Source organism: Eptesicus fuscus, chromosome 15 (assembly GCF_027574615.1).
Source record: "Eptesicus fuscus isolate TK198812 chromosome 15, DD_ASM_mEF_20220401, whole genome shotgun sequence".
Classification (NCBI taxonomy): domain Eukaryota; kingdom Metazoa; phylum Chordata; class Mammalia; order Chiroptera; family Vespertilionidae; genus Eptesicus; species Eptesicus fuscus.
This window is the reverse complement of record NC_072487.1, coordinates 62,632,488-62,656,188: the sequence shown is the minus strand read 5'-3', so window position 1 is coordinate 62,656,188 and position 23,701 is coordinate 62,632,488. Positions and strand designations below refer to the sequence as shown.

General features: G+C 43.6%; 1 protein-coding gene across 3 annotated transcripts; it reads left to right on the top strand.

The window, feature by feature from the left end:
- The first annotated feature begins 49 nt into the window (after positions 1–49).
- On the top strand, positions 50–15,804 carry WDR31 (WD repeat domain 31). Of its 3 annotated transcripts, none has more exons than XM_054727589.1 (11): positions 50–286; positions 2,854–2,948; positions 5,058–5,208; positions 5,868–5,997; positions 7,514–7,588; positions 8,280–8,424; positions 8,522–8,622; positions 9,817–9,884; positions 11,039–11,180; positions 13,246–13,408; positions 15,422–15,804. In XM_054727589.1, exons 3-11 carry the CDS (start codon positions 5,093–5,095, stop codon positions 15,580–15,582), a joined length of 1,101 nt encoding a protein of 366 aa, XP_054583564.1. In that variant the 5' UTR covers positions 50–286; positions 2,854–2,948; positions 5,058–5,092; the 3' UTR covers positions 15,583–15,804. The 3 variants fall into 3 exon arrangements, with proteins under 3 accessions (XP_054583564.1, XP_054583563.1, XP_054583565.1); XM_054727588.1 differs by having other exon boundaries at positions 52–286; positions 5,865–5,997; XM_054727590.1 differs by lacking the exons at positions 50–286; positions 2,854–2,948; positions 5,868–5,997 and having other exon boundaries at positions 5,130–5,208.
- Positions 15,805–23,701: the final 7,897 nt, after the last annotated feature.

The window sequence follows — 23,701 nt, the reverse complement described above, 5'->3', positions numbered from 1 at the left end:
GGTCCACTTCTCAGGAACCTCATCAACGCATTGTTACGGTAAGAAAGCAGGGCGGGGTGCTCTCGGCTGGGCTCCTGGGAGATGTGAATGAGAGCGGAACCACGGTTTAGTAGCCGGCGAGGCTGCCCGGAGGCTTTTCGGCCGAACTCCCACCCTAGCGACGCGCGCCTCGTTGCTAGGGGCGGGGGCACGGGCCTTGGAGCGCGGAGGTTGCAGAAGCTCTCGGGCTCGGCTCGGCTCGGCGCCCCCGCCAGCCTCACCTCCCGGCTGGGCAGCCGGCCGATGGGTATGGAGGCCGAGGGGAGTAGGAAGGGGCTCAGCGGGTGGGCGGAAAAGTGGGAGCCCGTGTTTTCCCGACCGCAGAGGCTCACCTGGAGGAAGCGAGGAGAGAATTCCGAAGGCCGGGCTTGGATTGGGTGGCTCTGGATTCCCATCTTGGGCGTCCCCAGGCCCCTTTCCCCACAAGCACACATCAAAAATAAGCTTTGGCCGTCCACATGGATTGGATGAGGGCCTTTGTGATCTGAATAGCCAGAAAGGAAAAACTGGACACAGTTGTCCTTAAAGCTTGGGGCAACCTTGGGATTCTGGCCCAGTACTGACTTCTTGTGTGAGTCTGGGCAAGACCCTCTTATTCTCTGGGCCTCGGGTTCCTCAGTTTGTACTCTTAGAGGGTTGAATCAGACCACCTCCCACGTGCTTCTACCGTGATTTTGTGTTTGAGCTTTGGTTTCCCTGTCTTGGTCTCCCAGAGTGTAAGGTTGGATGTGTACAGCGGGAGATAGGAAATCACCATTTACGTAAACAGTGGACCAAGAGTCTAGGGAAATGAGGTCCTGTTCCCCAGCTCTGCTCCCGCCCGACACAATCCTCTGTGGAAAACAATAATTGGATATATGCTGCAGTATATCAAGGAATATGGCACTAGAAACCTAAAAGAGAGTTCTTCGAGTTATGTTTAGGGTGACCATTGGGTATCTCAGGGTCTTTGGAAGGCAAATTGGAGCAGAAATGGATGCTGGGATTCAGATTTAGTCCATCAGGAGGCAACAAGGACATCCAGAGCCATGTTGAGTTTATGGCTTTCCCAAGTTCTGCCATCTTTTCCAGGCCTGTAATTGAATTAAGCAGAGTAACTGCTTCCTGAAGGATTTGCTGTTGGGCAATTTTAAAGAACCCTTAGATTGTTGGATCCTTAAAAAGCTTCTTGCCAAACAGACTCTTCACCTTAGTATGCCATTCATTCATTTATTCATTTATTCGACAGATAGTTGCCTTGCATCCATTCTTCCATGCTATGCTTACAGCACAGATACAAAAATGAACAAGGCACTGTCCCTTCTCTCAAGCATATTACATGTTCACAGTATAAACAGGAAGATAACTGAATAGTATTTTAATTTCTTAGGTTAGTCAACTCAATAAATTTACAACATGGACATTATCTAAGTACATATACTTTGGTTTTGAGATTTTTAAATTGCCTTGGTATATAATGTAATAAATTCTTAGCCTTAGTTTTGCTTTCTGGCTATTCAGATCACAAAGGCCCTCATCCAATCTATACTGGTTACCAATCACTCTGGTCAGAGGACAAAGTTGGCTTCAGTTTAAAATCCTCCAGACTCATATATCCATTTGTATCTGCTCTCTGAGTATATTTATGTATGTTTAATATATGTGTATTAAGGGCAGTAGTAATAAGGGTGAAATCGCTACTTTCAGTAATGCTATCAATCATGTTAGTAGCCATCATTTACTCTCAACCATTTGCCTGGTTGAACTGAGGGCTTTATATGCACTGCCTTTTGTAGAGATGCAGTATAGTATGCTGGTCAAGAGCAAGGCCTCTGGAGCAAGATTACCAGATTAAAATTTTAGCTCTGCTACTTATTTGCAATTTATTTGTAAACTTGGGCAAGTTATTTAACATCTTTGTGCTTCACTTTTCTCATCTACAAAATGAGGAAAGTAACTACTCCAGAGGCTTGTGGAATAGTTTAAATGAGCTAATAAGTATAAAGCACTTAAAATAGTCCTTGGCACCTCCTGAGTGCTATTTTTAATCTTCACAAAACCCAATTGTAGAGTTGTCCCATTTTACACATAGGAAACTGAGACTTAGGTTCAACAAGTTGCCCAGACCTAGTCCTAAAAATGATGCCAGTGCACTCAGTCAAATGTTGTTCTGACTAGTCTGTGCTGCTATTAATTATTAGACACTGTCATTTGATCATTTGAATTTATTTATTTGAATCCTTAGAATGGAGTTGTTAAAATGCAATAAAACTGGTTTCTTCTTTGTAGATTTTTATAATGGAAATTCTGGACTAGAATTTCTGGACTAGAGTAAATGATAGCTACTAACATGGCTACTGGACTGGAAGTCAATTATACCTAGTTATAATTTTGAGTAAATAATTCTCCAGATATTTAAATAAAGGGTTTATGTGATTTTGAAAAGCTCTTTGATCAAAGCTTCTATGACCCATACTTATTAAAGTATTATTTTAAACAGAAGAAATTGCCTTTCTCACAAAAACACTAAGCTCTGAAGTAAGCAGTCACCTCTGAAGATTTTTGATGAACAGAAGTACTGAGTAAAATAAAAATCTTTAATGGTGCATTTAAATAGATGCTATTTTGCATATTTAAACATATAATTAATATTATGGTATACTGTCCCCCCAAATATTGGAATTTTGTAATATCTCTTTCTTTGTGAGGGAAAACTACACTTAACAATCTCTTTAGTTAAGGAAGTCCTTAATTTACCTTGTAAATATCCTTTTGGTACAAACATATGCTTAGACAGAGAAGAGATTAATTTAAGCATCTTTTCACTACTTACAGAGATTAGGAAGTGGCTGCCTGAAGTATTTTCCAAAGGATAAACATTACAAAGCATTGAATACTGCAGTTCACCAAGAAGATCCTATTGATTTGGGGTAATGTAAAAGTTTTTTTTTTTTCCTTAGAATGTTCCATGAATATTCTTCAGGTGGGAAGTATAAGAAGATACCAGCTAAGAATCTAATCAGTTTAAGCAGAGCCAGTCCATTTATAGCACCTGCAGTTTCCAGTGACCTAGATCTCTGAATGGCATCTGTCCTTAGTTTGATGACAATGTTGAAAAATGGGTTAGGCTGGCAGATAGGATGCCCTGCAACCTCCACCAATCTACAAACGATCCATCCCAAGCTTTTTGCAAGCTATCCTGGAATTTTTCTCTGATTTATAATTGATTTTTTTTTATTGATTAAGGTATTATATATGTGTTCATATCCCCTTTTGCCCCCCACCCACTCCCGTACATGCCCTCACCCCCCTGCTGTCTCTGTCCATTGGTTATGCTTATATGCATGCATACAAGTGTTTTGGTTCCTGTCAGCACATCTTGTGCTTATTATAGAGAACTCTAGAAGTTCTGAACTGGAAGGGACCTTAGATTCACTAGTTCACAAATGTTTTATCACACTGAGCAAGCCACTTAAGGTACAAAGATGAATATGACAGAGTCCTTCCTCTTAGGGAGCAGATAGTCTTCTAAAAAGCCTGTTTAATCTGAAGTCACATTTTACAGATGGGGAAGCTGAGGCGTAGAGTGGGGAATGGAGGATCTCAACTAAGGACACACAGTGAGATGAGCTAGAGCTGGGGCTGGAGCTCAGGGCTCTTGATGCCACAAACACTGTTCTCTGCACTGCGTTGTGTTTCTATACTGGTTACCAACTCCTTTCAGGAGATCAATCCTGGCAGCTTCTCAAAATGTTGGCTTAAATTCTTCTGGAAAACTCTATTTGTTAATGGTAATGAGATGATTGGGAATACTTGGTGAGTTTTAGCTGCTATCTCCTTGTACACTCTTCTTCCTAGAACTAGGCTTATTGTGCCCATAAAAACTCATCTAGAACTTCTTTTAGCGGAAACCCAGAAGAGATGAGGACACCTTCCCAATTACTTCCTTTACCCTTCGGTGTCTCAGGGAGCAGCTAGCTGCAGAGGACAACAGAGGAGCTGAGATTAGCCCCTACTCACATACCTTTAGTCCCTGCCCATGTCCACAGGGGCCACATCTGCTTTATCTCTCTTTCTTCTCCAGTATAGGATCTACACAAATTAGGTGCTTAGGAGGTATTTCCTGAAGGAGTGTATGGATGAGCATCTGTCTGTCTCTTTAAATCTAGCCTTGTTAGTACTGGGGACAATACAAGTACATCTGGAAAACAGTAATTTTTTATTCTAATATAGTATATCATCCATTATTGGCGTTACTTAAGTTCTAGGTCAGTGGCTCTCAAACTTTTTGGCCTCAGGACTCCCTTGCACTCTTAAAAATTATTGGGGACTTCAAAGAGCTTTTGTAATAGTTTTGTTTGGTTTTTATCTGCTAATGCTTTATTGTAGGGTGTGTTCCCATGACCATAAGAGTGAGGCAGGGAAAGGAGGAAAAGCAGAAGCATACAATTAATTAGTCCTTTAAAAAAAAAAACAATATGTTTTTACATGACCATTATGGGGGAGGAACAAATTTTCCTCTACTCTCAAGGTTCTTTGGCTGGTCTCATAACACAAGACATCATGCATATTAGAAAGAGAAAATAACCAAATTTAATACATATGTATGGGAACCCCACATACATGAGGGAGTCAGAGACTCCACATGCACCAGAGGTTCAGAGATAAAGGGGGATCAGATGTAAAAGACATCCTGAGCTAGGGATGAGGTAATACACCTTGGGGACTTCAAAGGGTCATTGAAAGATGATAAGAAGAACAGATGTTTAGTAAATAAAAGTTTGCCTTGACATATAGGTGGGTCAAAAAGGTTATTGCTGATAATACCTTATCATGGGCAAGGCCTCTAATTCAAGTTCTAGGTAGTTAAGGGGAGCCATAGAGAAGTTTTTCTTGCACCCGATGCTAAAATTGCCTTTAGCTCAAAACAATCCACACGCCACAGAAGCACATCTTGGGGTGCTCATTCTGAATCCCTATATGATACTACCATCATTGTGCCTAACAAAATGAACTGTATTGTTCTTTTTACTGAACAGGGAACACAACTTCCAACTTCCAGCAGCCACAAGGGATGCTGCCCCTCAGGTGCCATCTGAAACGAGCTCCTCCTCAGAAGATTTTGTGTAGGTTCTGTGCCATGATGGGGAAACTGCAAAGCAAACTCAAACACAGCACTTATAAATACAGGTACAACAGCCCTACCGTGGATCCCAGGTTTTATCGTGCCCATTACAATTCTCCACTGAAGAAAGAGAAGGCCCAGAGCAAGTATTGATGACCTTCTCTGAACTGTCGGTTTGCTCAGTTTTCTTTTGGATAAGAAAGAGTCTAGCCCTAACCGGTTTGGCTCAGTGGAAGAGCGTTGGCCTGTGGACTGAAGGGTTCCAGGTTCGATTCCGGTCAAGGGCATGTACCTTGGTTGCAGGCATATCCCCAATAGGAGGTGTGCAGGAGGCAGCTGATCAGTGTTTCTCTCTCATCGATGTTTCTAACTCTCTATCCCTCTCCCTTCCTCTTTGTAAAAAAAATCAATAAAATATATTAAAAGAAAGAAAGAAACAGTCTAGCTTGGTAGCTAGTGTCTACGGCCACACAGAGAGGGGCCCTATATCTTTGGAATAATCTCTGGAGTGAGTCAAGACTCCTGGCTTCTTGGCGTCAGGATTCCCTTTGTCAGATTCAGTCACTCTAAGCATCTATGTACTGGCAATGTCAGTGGGTCCCCTTTCCCACCTTTCTCCTCCGTCTGGCCTGAATTGCTGCTTTCACTCACACTCTTCTTCCCCTTGCTCCACTGTGCGCTCGCATACCATTGGGCCTCTCATTCTCCACCCTCTCTTTAGCAGGCCCGATGCAATTATAGAAGAGAGAATTCAAACTACAGCTTTTCATGAGTATAGCCCAGCTCACGTGGACACCGTCTCTGTTGTTGCTGCTCTGAACTCAGACCTCTGTGTCTCCGGAGGAAAAGATAAGGTGGGATTTGCAGTGCTTCCCAAGGAACCACTTATCGCAGAGAAGGGAAGATGTTTGGGCAGCAAACACTGTTTTCTTCATTTCTGGCAGCAGTGTTGGGTAGTGTAAAATGTGGTTTTAGAATTAGAAAGACTGGGTTTAAATCCTTTCTCTGCCACTTCCTCTTACTTTGAGCAAGTCTAAATTTTCTTGAGCTTCAGTCTATTATCTATTAAATGGGGATAATAATGCCAACCTCACAGGACCGTTATGAGGAGTAAATGGTAAGATCTTTAGCACTATGCCACTCATGTGCTTTTTATAAATGACAAATATTATTATTCCAACCTATCCTTTTTTTACACCTACACACAGACACAGGAGTTATGTGTCAGCAAAAGGAGCCTTCTAGTCTCTTCTTTTATACTGCTCTTTTGCCAAAATCTCTACATTGGTGTGTGTTGTGATTCCTCCCTTCTCTGGTGTTGTGCTTCCTCCCACTGTCACTTTGAATCTGGTTGCTTTCTCTCCCCCACATGTGGATCTCTCATAGCACTTACATCTAGGATACTGGTAGAGAAAGTGTAGATTCTTTTGTGGTAAATAATGCCTCTCATTTTCAATAGCCTTTCAGAATCTTCAAATCCCACTTTCACACTGTATTTCACTCACTTTCAAATGCACACGTTTTCACATTTTAAAATCTCTGAAATCAGTATGCATTTGAAAATTGATATCATAATTTAATTGACAGCATTTTGTCTTAATATATATATTATCTTAGACATGAAATTTTTATTGATATGAGCCTCACCTGTGAGGGATAGATGGGCAAGGATTAACATCTCCATTTTGAAGATTACAAAACTGAGATTTAGGTCAAGTGCTAACATGCTCTTTATCTCTAGCAATGAACTACAGAGACTGGGCCAGAGAATGCTTTTGAAATCCTATTTTGCGGAGGGGCGGGGGGGGGTTGCTTACAACAAAATATTAAGGTATATACCTGGAAAAAAGATGGAAAGAAATTGTTAACAATGATTCTCTCTGGCAGGCAGGATATGAATGAGGTTTTTTGAAATTTAAAAAAGTGCAATCTGTTTTGCAATAAATGGGAATATACTTTACGCTAGTGAACTGTACACCTACAAATGATTAAGAAGATGATAAATGTAAAAAGCTAAAATAAAAATACGATATAGTTAGAGGGGAAAAAAAATCTAATCCTATGTAGAATTCTCCTTCAGTGTCTACAACCAGACCTCAGTCTGAATCAGTTCCCCTTAGGGAGTGTTATCCCAAACCCATCAGTAAGGCTCAGAGGGGTGGCCCAGGAGCTGGGGAGAGACAGGACAGATCAGGAGGAAAGATAGAAACTCAAAGTAGGGGCCCTGAGGAGGGACACAATGGAACCCTAATGTTTGATGCAGGTCCCTGGACAGAGAGGAAGAAGTCAGGTAGAGGATGAAGTAAAGGCTTGTTGTTTCGGTTAAACACATATTCAGTTAAACTAAACTGTGCGAATGACTCTCTGCAGACAGTTGTGGCCTATAACTGGAGAACCGGAAACGTGGTGAGAAGGTTCAGAGGACATGAACATGACATCACCAAGGTAAAACTGTCAAGTGGTTATTATCATGGAGGGGATTTGGAACTGAATAAAGGAACACCTAATCGCTCTAGATGGTAAGAGTGATTGAATATTCTTAAAGGAACATGCAAGGGCTTTGTATTTGGTGCTGTGAAGTCCTACTCTAGGAAAAGCAGAGCAAACCATTCACTTTGCTATTGCTACAGGGATATTTGACACAATTTTTATTTTGTTATTAAGCCCTTAATAGCTCAGGTGGTAAAAAGAGAGTAACTCTCCCTGGCTGATCCTAACTCAACGGACATGCATTGAAGCCTTCCTGTATGTTTGCTATAGCTAGAAAAATGACACAATCTCTAGACTTAGTTGGAGAAATTTTTAAAAAGCCAAAAATAGTTAAATAAAAATTACTTTGTTTAATAGCTTTACAGAGTTGAGTGCGTTTCCAGCAAAAATGACAGAGAATGCCAATTTATATAACTCTCCTCTCTGAAGTTCACCTGAATGGGCCAAAGTTAGGGTGCTAACTGTCATCATGAAACTCGGCGTCAGCCACAGTCCCACAGCAGAAACAGGATATTTTCCTGTCAGATGCAGTGCATTATGAACCAGACTGAGAGAGAAGGTCGGGCTGTAACCTTCTTATCCCCAGGTCCTTTTCTACTTTAAAATCCAATCAAACAAGCACACCAAAGCTTTCTTTCTCGAGCAGATAGCCTGTCTTCACAAATCAAACCAGTTCTTCAGCGCCTCTCGGGACAGGATGGTCATGATGTGGGACCTGCACGGCTCCTCACAACCCAGGCAGCAGTTCTCGGGCCATGCCATGGTGGTCACTGGATTAGCCGTGAGTCCTGGTAGGCAAAGCAGAGCCCTTCCCAGGGCCTTTGACTTTCTGAAAAGCCCTGCTCCAAGTCTGTCTCATGGACCCTCTTCTTGCCGTTGTTTCCAAAGACTCATCCCAGCTGTGCACCGGCTCTCGGGACAACACCCTACTCCTGTGGGACGTGGGGACCGGACAGTGTGTGGAGAGAGCTTCGGTCTCCAGGAACCTGGTACGAACTCTAACTTGCTATGGAGCAGGGCAGCAGAAGGGAGGATGGGATCAGGGAAAGGGCCTGGGTGAGAGATCAGGTGACCACGACGTTAGAGGCTTGGGTCCTCATTGCTCCCCAACCCTACCTCTCTGTCAAACCCCAGGCTCTCAGGGTTATCGGATTACATGATCCCTTAAGGTCTTTTGCTCCAGAGAACAATTCCACTAGTTTATATTGGAATCTTAAATGGTGTCCTCACTTATTCCTTCAAAACACAGTTATTGTATTTTTTCTGTGGGCCGGACACAGCTTAGAGCAGAGTTAGTGACTAAGGACACAGTCTCTGTGCTCCAGGAGCTCACAGTCATGCTATCCTCTGTGTTCTGTATCTGTAACATTATGCAGAGAAACAGGAATGACATTGCTTTCTGTATAATTTTCTCTGTTTATGAAGACCAGCGTTTCCTGGTAGCAGACTGGTATATAAACTCCACAGCCTTGGGGGTCAGTCATACCTGAGTTCAAACCATCAATCCACCACTTTTCAGCTGTGTTATCCTAAGAAACTTACTTAGAGTCTCAGTGTCTTCATTTATAAAATGGGGAGAATTATATCACCCGACATGGTAGATGTTCCTTTAGTGGTCATCAAATGTCAGTCATAGTTATCTTTTCCAATTTGGAAGACAACTGTCAATGGCAAGATGTGCTTGCCCTATGCCTTGTGTATCTGTGGAGGTTCCTGGGGAAAAAGAAAATCCTGTTACCTTGTTGTTTTGAAAAGTCTTTCATGCCTGCCCACCAGAGGGCTGCAGAGATAAAGCGAAAGAAGAACCCTTCCTCAACCCTCTGTGGCCTGGACTGTGGTTTCAGTGGTCCTGCTTTAAACAGGGACTGCTCCCCTGGCTGCCACAGACCAGCAGTTCTAGTTCTTTACCAGGTGTTTGGGGTTCAGGTATCCTAAGAGTGCCTGCATGCATTTGGGTACTCACAACTGGCCCAGCTGCTACTCTTGATGCTGATAGCCAAGGAGATGCAAGGAGAGCATGACTGGTGGGTATCTGCAAAACATGAAATCCCTTCCTCCAAGTCAAATTCCTAGTTCAGCATCCGTGAGAAGTGGTACAGAGGTGCTGTTTAGCACTGTTTACAGGAATTCCAGCAGAGGAATGACTTGGTATGGAGACATTTTGAAAATTGTGCTTCTTCCAGGTCACTCACCTGTGTTGGGTCCCCAGAGAACCATATGTACTACAGACTTCTGAAGATAAAACCATCAGGTGGGCTCACTGAGCAGCAGTGACGGTGTTTCTGGTGAAGATTTGTGGCTCCCATGCTTACACGACTCCATTCCCACCCTGCTTCTCTGCATTGCTGTGCCCTTGTCAGGGCATTCTGCCCCTTTGCCCCTCACTGGCCCTGAGGCCTCTCTGATCTGGCCCCATAGAATCATAGAGGGTGAATGCTAATCAGGCCAGGAAAAACCCAAAGCAGCTGATTCCATCTGCCCTGGCTGTGTGAGCTTTGTGAACAGTTAGATTGACCTCAGGATCAGTCACTTGCTCCTCCTACCCCTTCAAACTGCCTGGCTGTATTTGCTCCCCCTGCTCAGATTCCTCACATTCCCAATCACCCAGCCCTCAGGCGAAGCCCTCTCTGGGAAAGCAGAGTAAGAATCGCCATCAGGGGAATCAAATGAAGTAAAATGTTCTTAGACTAGAGAGCATGACTTGAAACTGTACTTAGAAAATGGTAGGAATGAGACAAGAGGTAAATAAAATATTCCCCAGTGAATCCCATAGCCAAGGTTGACCAAGTCTGTAGATCTTTTGTTTATGAATCTGGAAAGATGATTGCTTCTCTGTGCTATCATAAGTATCTTTTTAACAAAATTATAGCTCAGCTAGTGTGGCTCAGTGATTGAGTGTTGACCTATGAACCAGGAGGTCACGGTTCGATTCCCGGTCAGGGCACATACCCAGGTTGCAGGCTCGATCCCCAATGTGGAGCATGCAGGAGGCAGCCGGTCAATGATTCTCTCTTATCATTGATGTTTCTGTCTCACTTTCTCTCCCTTCCTCTCTGAAATAAATAAAAATATATTTTAAATTATAAATCACAGGGACAGAAATACCTTCTTTTCATTGAAGGCAGCATCCCCAAAGACCAAATTAACTTATATAATTAAGATGCTTGGTCTAAATTTCTATTAACTAGATCTCAAAATAGAAAGAACTCAGATGTCATTTTGTTATTTCCTGCCAGCTTGGAGTCTCCGAGATTGATCTGGTTCAAGCTGCTATTTTTAGGTATATTATGACTCCATTCTGACTGGCCAAAGCAGCAAAGAGCCAAGGCTTTTATGATTGCAGGTGATTATGGTATATTTCAGACACATTTACTATAAAGTCATTTTTGCTATAATTTCTTTCAGATTATGGGACAGTCGGGGGCTCCAGGTGGCTCATATATTTCCTGCAAAGCAACACATTCAGACGCACTGCGAGGTCAGTGAGGATGGACGCAGGTGTCTCTCCTGCAGCAATGGCTTCGGAGGAGAAGGCTGTGAAGCCACGGTGAGGGGTCATGTCGGGTGCAGGTGTCTGGTTGTTGATGACCAAATAACTTGCTCTGGCCTCATGCCTGTGCTGGGCCACACAGCAGGTCTGCTAATGGCTCAGGCCTATTCCGAGTGCAGACTGTAAGTGATCCTTTGCATTCCAAATACTTCTTTCAAGAAATGCCCATTAGCCTAGGGCCGTGGTCGGCAAACTGCAGCTCGCGAGCCACATGTGGCTCTTTGGCCCTTTGAATGTGACTCTTCCACAGAATACCACGGCCTGGGCAAGTCTATTTTGAAGAAGTGGCGTTAGAAGAAGTTTAACCTTTTGCACTCGAATGTCGAGTGTGACGGTTATTGAATGTATCAATAATTTGAAATATTAAAAAATCCAAATAAATAAGTTTGTATGAAAAGAAACTCCAGTTTTTTATTCTACTGCCGCGCTTTGTAAAAATCTGGGGTATTTAAAAAATCAAATCCCGAGTAGAATAAAGGAATCGAGAAAAAGCAAGCGAGTGCTAAGGGTTAAGTTTAAAAAATTTGGCTCTCAAAAGAAATTTCAATCATTGTACTGTTGATATTTGGCTCTGTTGACTAATGAGTTTGCCGACCACTGGCCTAGGGCTTTCTGAATTGGTTTGGGAAAGAGAAATGGGATGAGAGTCAAGAAGGCTATATCCTAGAACCGACCTGCTAATGTCCGTCCTCCCAGCAGAGCTTAGAAAGGAGAAGGACTATGTGAAGAACTAAGTGTTTTCATTGTACTTGTGGTCACAGTAAAAGAGGTTCAAGCTCTTTAGGAAGTTGGAGTTCCAGTGTTGATCATGGGCCCACCCCATCCCTTAACCATATAGCTTTCCTTTCAATTAATTTCCAAAGCACCTTGGATTCCCAATAGTAGAATACCAGTTAAAGGGGTCATCTAGTATCTAAATAGAACAATTACAGCTCCCATTTTATCAAACATTTTTTATGGCCTACGCATTGGGCTGAGCACATTACATGTATGATCCCATTTAATCCTTAAAACAACCACGAAAGCCCTAGCCGGTTTGGCTCAGTGGATAGAGCGCCGGCCTGTGACCGAAGGGTCCTGTATTTGACTCCAATCAAGAACACATGCCCGGGTTGTGGGCTCGATCCTCAGTTGGGGGCATGCAGAAGGTAGCCAATCAATGATTCCCTCTCATCACTGATTTTCTGTCTCTCTCTCTCTCTCTCTCTCTCTCTCTCTCTTTCTCTCTCTCTCTCTCTCCCTTCCTCTCTGAAATCAATAAAAATATATTTTTTTAAAAAACTTTAACAACCACATGAGTCAAGTAGTGGTATAATTTCCATTTTACAGATGAGGAAATAGAGACATGGCAAGTTGTACAAGACCACACCTCTGGAAAGTGTTAGGTCAAGGTTTTAAATCCCAGGCTGTTGATGTAGCATCTCTTCTTCAAGCTAAGCATTTCCAGCTCCTACAACTGTTCCTCAGAGGACATGGTGTCCAGTGATCTCATTATTTTTTGGGCACAATTCAGTTTGCTCTCTTACCTGAACTTTATTCTCCAGGTGTGGTCTGATCTGTATCAGCAAAGAATGGGACTGGCAGGACTGGTGCCTCACTTGTTGTAGACAAGGTTTAGTGACTGTGCATTAAATCAGGTCTGTGCCTGCATGTACTTATGAGAAGGTGCTCCTAACTGTGGGGTCCCCACAAGACCCACAGATACCAAGAGGCTGATATAAGGTAGCTCTTGAACTGTCATAGAAAATCAGTAACCTCTTACTACCTCATGCTGTAGGACGTGGAGCTTCGCTTTCCTAACCAGTGTGTTAATGAGGAAGGCAACCACCCTTCAGGCATTCTTCACCAGGGTTGTTTGAGACAAAGTTGGTGCTTAAAATAATCACTGGGTGGATGGATGGTTGGCTGTGTTGTGGATGGGATGGATGAAGGTAAGGGTAGCTACAGAAGTAGGTAGGCAAGTGGAGGCAACAGGTGGGTCATGAGAAGGAGGCGATAGATATCAATGAATGAAGCTGGGGAAATGTATATATCTGAGGTAGCCTATATCATTACTTTGCAGTTGTGGGACCTAAGACAGACGCGGAACAGAATATGTGAGTATAAGGGGCATTTCCAGACTGTGGCATCCTGTGTGTTTCTACCAAGAGCATTGGCCTTGATGCCCGTAATCGCTACCTCATCACACGACTGCAAGGTGAAGATTTGGAACCAAGATACTGGAGGTAAGGAACCTACTATTAGTGCTTCTTAAAGATACGGGAAGTCTCAAAGGCTTCCTGAAAACATTATTTCCATTTCTCAGCACGCCACGCATGTCCTGCCACTGTTCAGCCCATCTGGTGGTTAAGACATGACACCAGATACCAGAATCTCTGTTCAGCCTCTGCTAGAGGCCATCGTAGCTGTTTCTATCATATTGTACAGACTCATTCCTAAGAGCTCAGATATATTTGGCTCTTATATTCTTTCTATTTAAAATTCCTCATCAGGTTTTAACTTGTGTTGCTCAAAATGTCTGGAAAAGAGAACAGAAATTGCCATTTAAAATTTATTTTTTCAAGGACTAAAATGAGAGCCTCAGCTCTTGGTGGGGTGAGGTGGAGTAAAGATAGTTTCAGAAAGACTGTGCCCTGTTTTGACTCTGCAGCTAAGGTTTTGAAATCGTCATGACACTTTAAAGCACCAGAGAAAACTGTTTTAGGGAACACAGCTCCCTGGAGTTGTCGATGAGGTGGTGTGCTGATCCAGCTCCTAATGGCTGATTGTTAAGGATTCAGGAATATTTAATACGGTCATGGTGGGAGTATTTATGCCACAAGATTTGGCAAATGCTATGAATAAAGCTTGTGTTCCCTTCCACCCTGCTGCCTACATGCTATTTTGTCCTGGACACAGGGGTCTGCTAAACACAAGAATAGCAATACTTTAGAAAACCTCAAACCAAGTCCCTCCTACAGTAATCTTCCAGAAATTTAGGTCCCATCAAAGGAGGATGGGGTAGCTCCCTCAGAGAAAGAGGTGAGGTCGGGTCAAGGGGCACACAAGCTAATCTTACATAGTAAGGCCAGCCCCCTGTACCCTCCCCTGGAGTTGCCTTCTCCCATGTGGGAGAAACAGCTTATTAGCTTCATTATCATAAACCTGAGACCAGGGGGAACAAGCCCTGAAGTGCTGCCCTGCCCACCAGATGTGTGAGAAGGCTTTGAAATGCAGGTGGAGGGAGACGGGCTCCTCTGGAAGCCCCAGACCGCCCCATTATCCCATTAACTGTTGTCTTGAAGGGAGAGAGAGCCTGGGAAGCCTCTAACTGAAAACCAGTGTCCCTGTCTGTTTCCTTCGTCCTGACCCTGCTTTGTTCTCAGGGCAGGTAACTGAAGGCATTTTTTTTTTTCCAAACAGAAAGAGAGAGGAAGGGAGAAGCATTGATTTCTGGTTGCATTTATTTATATATTCATTGGTTGCTTCTCATATGTGCTCTGATTTGGGATCGAACCCGCAACCTTGGCATATCGGGACAACACTCTAACCAAATGAGCTACCCAGCCAGGGCTGAGGGCAACTTTTTAACATGACCTTGCCAGTGAGGCCCCACGTGTCTGAACACACTTCTCAGTGGTATATAGCCATCCTGTTGGTTTGTGTGCCATTCTCAGTAGTTGAAGTCTTGGGATTGACTGACTTCCCTGCTAGTGCATGTTCCTCTAAAGCAGTGGTTCTCAACCTTTCTAGTGCCGTGACCCTTTAATACAGTTCCTCATGTTGGGGTGACCCCCAACCATAAAATTATTTTCGTTGCTACTTCATAACTGTAATTTTGCTATTATGAATTGTAATGTAAATATCTGTGTTTTTTGATGGTCTTAGGCGACCCTGCTAGCGGTTCTCAACCTGTGGGTTGCGACAGACAGGTTGAGAACCGCTGCTGTAGAGCCTAAGACCATCGGAAAACACAGATATTTGTATTACGATTCATTCACAGTAGCAAAATTACAGTTATGAAGTAGCAACGAAAATAAGTATATGGTTGGGGGTCACCACAACATGAGGAACTGTATTAAAGGGTCACGGCATTAGAAAGGTTGAGAACCGCTGCTCTAAAGCATGGGGTTGCCTCTGTTGTGTGGGTCAGAGACACATAGCACATGCCTTAATTACGTGGAATTCTTACAAAGACACTGCATTTCATGATATTGCACTCTTGGCCTAAGTGGCTGGTTTCCCACTTCCTCCCCCAGCCTGCCTGTTCACCTTGTCTCTGGATGGATCAGGACCTCTGACTTCCCTGGCCATTGGCGACACCATCTCCTTGTTATGTGCAAGTTTCCACAGAGGAATTCACTTGCTCCGAATGGACCACAGCCCAGGGCTGGAACTGCGGGAAGTGGCAGTATTCTGAGGCCAAGAGAAGTTTGCTGGACAAAATCAAGCCATGGCCTCTCCTTTCTCAGTGTGGCTTTGTCTTTCCATGTTATCTTCAGGGGAGGGCAAAGTGGGGTTGGTGTTCTTCGTTTAGGTTCACTGAGAAGGTATATCAGTGTTAGAAGTCAATTTGAAGCCAGTGGTTCAAAATCAGGTACAGAGTTTGGAGACATGGATTAAACATAAGGTTCTCAATCTATGTTAAATCCAAATGCAAGTTTTAGTGAACTCTTGGGACTGCTCTTCAGAAAAAATATTTATGACTCAAATGGTGACCTGTTAGGTCTCTGTCATAGGCCTCTATGAGATTCAAGACACAGGCTCTGAGTCTGCTGACCTGACCTGTTCCATGTCTCCACAAAAGAAAGAAAAGCAAGGGGGAGAGACACTCTGCTTTGCTTGCCTCAAAATTATCCACATGGGAAAGGATAGTGCGTCTCCATAGAGGAAATAGATTGCAGACATGAGACTCAGCAAGAGAGCACAAACCTTGGCTTCTACTCAAAATAGTACAAGAGAGGGTGGCAGGTCCCTGCTAGACCAGTGCGAGGTTACATGAAAATCAGACCTGAGATGGCTTGAAGAGGCCGACAACCCCAAGGACCTTGTCAGAATTATAGGAGTTACCAAACTGGGTCTGTGGATAAGAAAATGGAGAGGTTGCGAGATTCATTTTTATTTGTACATTTTAATACTTTCATTGTTTTATGTAAACTCTTTCCAGAGAATGGCCAGAATGAGGCAAGGGGAATATCTGCAATGACAATAGAACTTACAGGATAAAGTAGAGGCATGGACTCGACTGTGTGCTCCCACTGAGCCCCCGCAGCGAGGAGGGCAGGGTGCTCAGATCTGCCTGTGTGGCCCCCAGGAGATCAGTCCCACCTGGAGATCAAGCCCACTTTCCTCCAGGGAAAATAGAGTTCCTCCTGCCTTCAGGTAAGCCCATGCCTGAGGCAGCTGCCACAGGGGGATTCCCTTTCTGAAGAAAGAAAGATTTTGCATTTGCTCTGTGGCCCCTGCCAGCCCCTGATGCCCGTGGCTGACGAGCATCTTCCCGTCTCCCTCCTGCTCCTCTGTAAGTCCAGCTCCCTCAAGCTGTCTCCACTGTCTGGGCAGGAGAATCTTAAGCTACTGCAAAGTGTCAAGCCTGAATTTGACTCTCCAATTCTCCATTTAGCTGGATCTTGGGCAAGTTATGTAATCCTCACTTGTTATATGGGGCCATAATCATAGGTCCCTCACGGGGCTGTTCTGAGGACTGAATAGAACTATATTAATGCCAAGCAAGGTACCAGGTGCTTATAAATGGTAACCATTGGTATTTATTGCCCTCTGTCCAGACCAAATGCTCTCTTTTCCACACATTTACCAGTCATCTATTCTCCTTAGATCTTATTTTCTAAGACTTTAGTCATTGTTCAGCTTCCCCTTTGATTCCTTAAGTTATGGCCCTTGGCACTCTGGAAACACAAAGGGATAGTGAGCATGGAAACTGCTTCATTGAGCACCTATAGATTTATTCTCTCTGATTCTTATTGTTATTCCCATTTCACAGATGAGGAAGCTGAGGCTCAGGGAGATCTAGTCCTTTGCCTAAGGTTACACATAAGTAGGAAGGGGATGAACTTAAATTTGAACCTGGGTCAGCCTGACTCAAAGCCAGATTACTTTCCTCTCTTTCCCTTTGCCTTTGCCTGATGTCATAAAGTTCGCTTTAGAAATGGACAGACCATGACATTGTGTACTTTCTAGACCAGTTATTAACTTTTTGGCTCCCAAGAGATCTTCCTGGCGAGATGCCTAGGAGCAATAGACACATGTCTCAAGGAAAGTTCTAGAGCACCTCTCAGTGCTACAGTTGACCCTTTCTTCTAGAAGGAAGACAAGCAGTAAATCAGAAAACCCAAGGGAGTGGATTGGGAGCGGGTCCCAGGGAAGGGAAACAGGCTGCTGTGAGAGGGAACACACTTGTGAGGAAATCGTGGGCCTCTGATGGATTAGAGGGTTCTGTTACCGACAAAATGGTTTCCCTAAACTATACCTGTGCTTGATGTATACATTCCTTATCTGCGCATTTTAAGTAGAAAATAGATGAATAAATGTAAATGTTTTTATAAAAAAATTCAGTGTTATATGTGCTAAACAGGTACTCTCAACACCCATTATACCGGCTGCTGAAATGTATTCATTCATTCACTCGACACTTCACTTCAGAGGCTGCCCCTCGAAAATCATAGTAAGGAATTTTTCAAAGACAGTTGACCCTTTTCCAGGAAAGCTCTTGGAATCTGACCAGTTCTGTAGTCAGATTTAAATACATTTGTGTCTTTGCTTACATATTTATCATTTAAGTATATTTATATATCTAAGGAAAGGAGTGGTGATTATTATTGGCCTTCATTTTGACACAGGAAATACAAGAATAAAACTCAGGTCACTTGGTGTTTTTAACACTGAGAAAAGGAAGCTTAGCTATTTCCGAGTAACCTTTGAAAACATAATTATTAAAGAACAGCTTCATCATAAAAAATGCACAGACTACTAGTTGTTTCCTGAAATTGACACTTCTGGGTACAGGCTGCCCAGCTCAGACTACATTCCTAGCTAGGTGTGGCCATGAGAATAAGTTCTTGTCAGCGGGTGGTGAGTGGAAGTGATGTGTGTAACTTCCACCTTATTTGCTTGAAAGAAACATATTTGTCCACTAGCTAGAATGCAGACTGCCAGTAACAGCTCAACTATTTGGGTGAGGACAAGATGTTGAACTAGCAAAAAAGAAGGAACCTGAGCCCCCAAATCACCTCAAGGAGCTGAGCTTCTCCAACAATCTGACCAGCTGGACTGTGACTTGGAAGAGAAATGAACTTTATTCTTTTTAAGCCATTGCACATATATATTTTTAACTTTTAATTCAGGTATACAATCATAAACCATTTCAGACATCTTAATTTTTTATAAACTGAACACTAGTAACCAGTACCTAGATGAAGAAGCATAATGTATCCAGGAACCTCAATGGCCTCCCTCTACCACCCTCCAGGCCCATCTGATAAGGGATTTGTAACAACAAACTGGTTCTACTTTATAGAAATGGAATCAGACTGTATTGTAGTAGATGGCAAGTGTGGCCACAGATTTTCCCATCCCTGTGTGTCTGACCCTTTCAATGTGAGTTTATCTCCTCAGTGGGTAGGACCTATTTCCCACCCCTCGAACCTGCACTGGTCTTTTGACTTGGTTTGACTGACAGGAAAACGAACGCTGTGCAGCTTGTGCGGCTGCGGCTTCAGAGGCCCAGCAGCTTCACTTCCACCGACTCGGAGTGCTGCTCTGAGATCTGTCAGGAAGGTGGCCGAGGCCATGGGAGAAGAACCAAGCACCACCAGATACGGGAATGAGGTCGCCTGGGACCTTCCAACCCCACCAAATCCGCAGCCAAATTCAGATGGCGTCAGAAAAACCACAGCTATTCCACACAATCATGAAAAATAATAAGACATTGTTTTGAGACACTAAGTTTTCGGGTAGTTTGTTCCACAGCAATAGATTCAGGTGAAGCAGCCATATGACCTTATTTTGGTCAGGCGTCTCTGGCTCAGCAGGCTTGTGAGATTGGTTCATACTGTTGCGCACAGTGGAATATTATTCCTTCCCGTCGCTGTACAGTATTCTAATGTGGGGCGATATTGTAATTTATCCGTCTCACTGCTGATGGGCCACCTTCTGGTTTGGGGCTCTTACAAACAGGGCTGCTGTGGACATTCTAATGATATGTCATTTGGTGGACAGGCCTGCATTTGTGTTCGTTATTTAATCAGCGGAGGCCTTTCTGGGCTACCGTGTAACTTGCATTATCAGCTTCAGCAGATACCACCTCTTTTCCAAAAAGGCTGTTCCACTTCATATTCCACCCACCGTGCAGGAGAGTTAGCAGAGTTCCAGTTGCTCCTTGCCAACACTCTGTGCTCTCAACACTTTGCGACCCTCCGTTTTAAAGATGAGCGCATAGACGTTGAAGATGACTAGGGAAGTGCTAGTAGTTTCAGGAGCCAATGTTAGAAAGAAGCTGGACCCACTGGTTTTGATGCCTACCTTTCTTCCTGACACTTCAGGTTAAATGGGCGGAATTTAACAGTACAAACATGTGTACACAGTGCTAATACTACTTTCACAACCATAATTTCATCTGAGTCTTCCAATACAATAACACCGTAAAATAGGCAGCCTGGGGAATATTACTCCTACAGAGAGGCAAGTGACTTGCCAAGGGTCACACAGCATGTGGCAGAGCCCAGATGGGAGCCCAGGTCTTGGGACATGCAGACTGGTTCTTCCCACCAAACCCTCTACTTCCAATGGCATTGTCCTGGTGGCGGTGAATGTGAGAGCTGAGGGGAGGGGGCAGCTAGGAGGTATTTGTAGCTATGGAATAAGTAACATAGATTAAACATCACGGACAGGAGGAAAGTTTAATCCATTCCCAGATGTTCTCTCCCCAGGGTCTGGAACACAGCATCCTGCTTGGTCAAGGTCTTTACGCAACAAATTAAAAAGTCCAGATTTGCCCTAGTCGAGTGACTCAGTTGGTTGGAGCATCGTCCCCATACACCAAAAAGTTGTTGGTTGGATTCCTGGCTAGGGCACATTCCTAGGTTGCGGGTTCGATCCCCAGTCGGGGCGTGTACCGGAAGTCGACCGCTCAATCTTTCTCTCTCACACTGATGTTTCTTTCTCTCCCTTCCTCTCTCTCTAAAATCAATAAAAACATATGCTCTGGTGAGGATTAAAAAATAAAAGTTAAAAATTACATTAAATTAAAAGCCCAGATTTGGGATGGTTGGAGATTGGTGTCAGCTAGCACTGCATGTCCCACATGCTGGACACTCTCAGTCCATCCAGAAATAGCCTTTTGCAAACTGGCCAACTTCACATGACTGGTAACCCTGCAGCATGAGGCTGCACAGAATGTTGTCCTTAATTCACCCTACGTGAAAAACACAGGTAACAAAACAGCACCGTGCAGCATCGTCCCATTTTGGTAAAAATATGTCTGCACATACATCTATACATTCATAGATAAAGGTCTGGAAGAAATAGAGCAAAAAGTGTTAACAGTGTTATCTCTGGGTATTAACTTTAAAGATCAATTTATCTACTCTATGCATTTCTGTATTTTTTTGCAATGAGGATTAATGTTTCATTTTTTAAAACTTACATATTTTTGAAATAGATAATGCATTCACATAGTCACAACCAAAAGTACAAAAGGTTATACAATCAAGTCTCCCTCTTATCCATGTCTGCCTTCCATCTGGCTCCCTCCAGAGGTAACCAGTGTTGCCAGCACCTAGTGTATCTTTTCCAAGATGCTTTATAAGCACATGCAACATTTATTTCCTTTATCACTTTTACAATAAAAAGGCAAGACTTTCATTTAAAAAGCATTTTAGAAGTGTCCATTATAGTTGACATTCAATATTATATTAGTTTCAGGTATGCTGCATAGAAAACTTTCATTTTGAAAAAAGGTTGTAGAAGACTATTTTATGATGTAGAAAGGTAAATGAAAAAAAGGCTACAAAATAGCACAGAGTATGACATATTTAATAATTTATGAAAAAATTTATATTTAAAATACTACACTTATAAAAGACTGGACAGCTGTTTCCCAAATGTGTCAGTGGTTATCTCCCAGTGTAGGATTTTCTCTGGCACCACGCTGCCTGATTCAAATCCCAGGCTGCCACGTCCTAGCCCTGTGATCTTGGGCAAGTGACTTAATCTTTCTGTGTCTTAGTGTCCTTATCTGTAAAATGGAGGTGAAGTCCTAGCCAGTTTGGCTCAGTGGATAGAGCGTCGGCCTGCAGACTGAAGGGTCCTGGGTTCGATTCCGGTCAAGGGCACATACCTCTGTGGCAGGCTCCTCCCTGGCCCAGGCCCTGGTCAGGGCTTGTGCAGGAGGCAACCAATCCATGTGTTTCTCTCACATTGATATTTCTCTCTGTCTTTCCCTCTCTCTTCCACTCTCTCTAAAAATCAATGGAAAATATCCTCAGGTGAGGATTAAAAAACAAAATAAAATGGAGATGATGATGATGATTGCATCTACCCATATAGTTGAGTTGTCATTAGGGATAAAATTCACGTAGAACCCTTAGAATGGTGCCTACCATCGCTCCTGTGTCAGTAATTATTATATACATCTGAGTCTCCTAATTTTTCTATATTGGACATGTATTACAATAGAAGTTAAATAACAAACTCCCACAAGAGAAGGGAAACTATACAGATATATAGAGAGGAGCACAGAAGGGAGAGAGAGGCCATAGAGAAGAGTGAGAGAGAGGCCCCGGGAGGAGCAGAAAGGAGACCTTGCAGACCCAGAGAGGAGGGAGCTCTCTGGCTTCCTGGTTTTAACCCTCTAGGAGCCCCGGGAAAGGGCCCTTTGCCAGAGTTGCCCACTGAGCATCACAAGAGCACAGATAGAGTCCATCTCTCCTGTGCTTTCTCTCCTGGCATGTGGAGACGGCCACTGAGATCTTCCAAGAAACGCCCTGGACCCCCCTTGTACAAACAGCCTTCAGGCAACACTTTGCCACTCTTCCTGGCAGAGCTCACGTGGAGAAAGGCTTCCGGATAAGAGTGAGGATTCCCCTGGTTGTGCCTGAACCAACTCACACCAAGGACCTTCTGAGGGTCGATTACTGCCACCTTGACGTGGTTGAAAGTCTAAGGGGTTGAAAGACGAGATGCTTCATTCACAGCCCATCTGGAGAAGGAGATGTCCAATTGCAGCTTCCTGTTTCTAAACCACGTGGCACGTGCACGAAGCCCTTCCTCCTTCAGCCTTCAGCTGCAGCCTGTCCTCTGCTGACTCAGCATGGGGATCCAGAGGGGAGGAGAAGGCAGGGAAGGCAAGTGTGGGAGCAGGAGGTGGCGGCCCTGGGTTCCAGCCTCAGCCCAGACATTTTGTGTCGATGTTAGCTGGGATCAGTTCTTGATTTCACCAAAATCCAATTGCTCCTCATAGAACCCCTTGAGTTGATGTGGGAATAACCATGCCAGGTGTGATGGGCTTGAAGAGATGGGCTACAAGAATATCTTGATCTTGTAGTTCCTGCTCAGTCTGAGGTGAACAAGTGCTGGGAAATAGTATCCTATCACTGTTTCTAACAATTCAATTGACACATTTTAGAAATAAAATAATAAAATAGTTCCTAATCCTTAACAATTCTAAAATCCTCACACTCTGCAAAGTTTTTTTTATTGAATTTGGTGCCAAATTTGACCTGACCTTATGGTGTTGACTCTTTTTGGTGTTAATATTTATAATAAATTGCAGAATAGTCATGCATTTGATTGCAGGGTGCTGCCCCAGGTCCCACTGGGAGAGTTACTTAAATACGGTGCATACAAATTACCTTCCCAAAATATGAAAAACGCTAAAGCCCACCTGGGTCTGAGGGTTTTTCATAAGGGATTGTGGTCTTGTTAATAAAACAAATTGAGATGCCACATAAAGCAGGTGCCCACTCCCTTCTGGAATCTCTCCTTCCTGGTGCCAGTCCTTGGGAAGTTGTTATGAGTCTGAAGACAGATGTAATCAGGATGAGTCAAGGAGCATATATAGGGGATATTTCTCCTAAACTGTTGTTTCTCACTTTAAAATATTTCTTTTATTTTTTTAAATACATTTTTTATTGATTTCAGAGAAAAAGGGAGAGGGAGAGAGAGAGAACATTAGTGATGAGAGAGCATCATTGATCGGCTGCCTCCTGCACGTCCCACCCTGGGGACTGAGCCTGAAACTCAGGCCTGTGTCCTGACCGGGAATCTAATGGTGGCCTTCATAGGTCGACATTCAACCACTGAGCCGGGCTTTATTGATATTTTTAGAGAGACAGGAAGGGAAAGGACAGAGAGAGAGAGAGAGAGAGAGAGAGAGAGAGAACAGTGTGAGAGAAAACATCTATTAGTTGCCTCCTGCATGCCCCCTGCATATGCCCTGACCGGAATCGAACCGGCAACCTTCCCATGCACAGGATGATGCTCAACCAACTGAACCACATGGCCAGGGCAATGTGCCTCACATT

Coding starts and splice junctions, on each gene's coding strand:
- WDR31 (XM_054727588.1), top strand. CDS start 5,093: ATGCTGCCCCTCAGGTGCCATCTGAAACGAGCTCCTCCTCAGAAGATT. Junction 5,998..7,513: donor TCTCCGGAGGAAAAGATAAG/GTGGGATTTGCA, acceptor GACTCTCTGCAG/ACAGTTGTGGCCTATAACTG. Junction 7,589..8,279: donor ATGAACATGACATCACCAAG/GTAAAACTGTCA, acceptor TTTCTCGAGCAG/ATAGCCTGTCTTCACAAATC.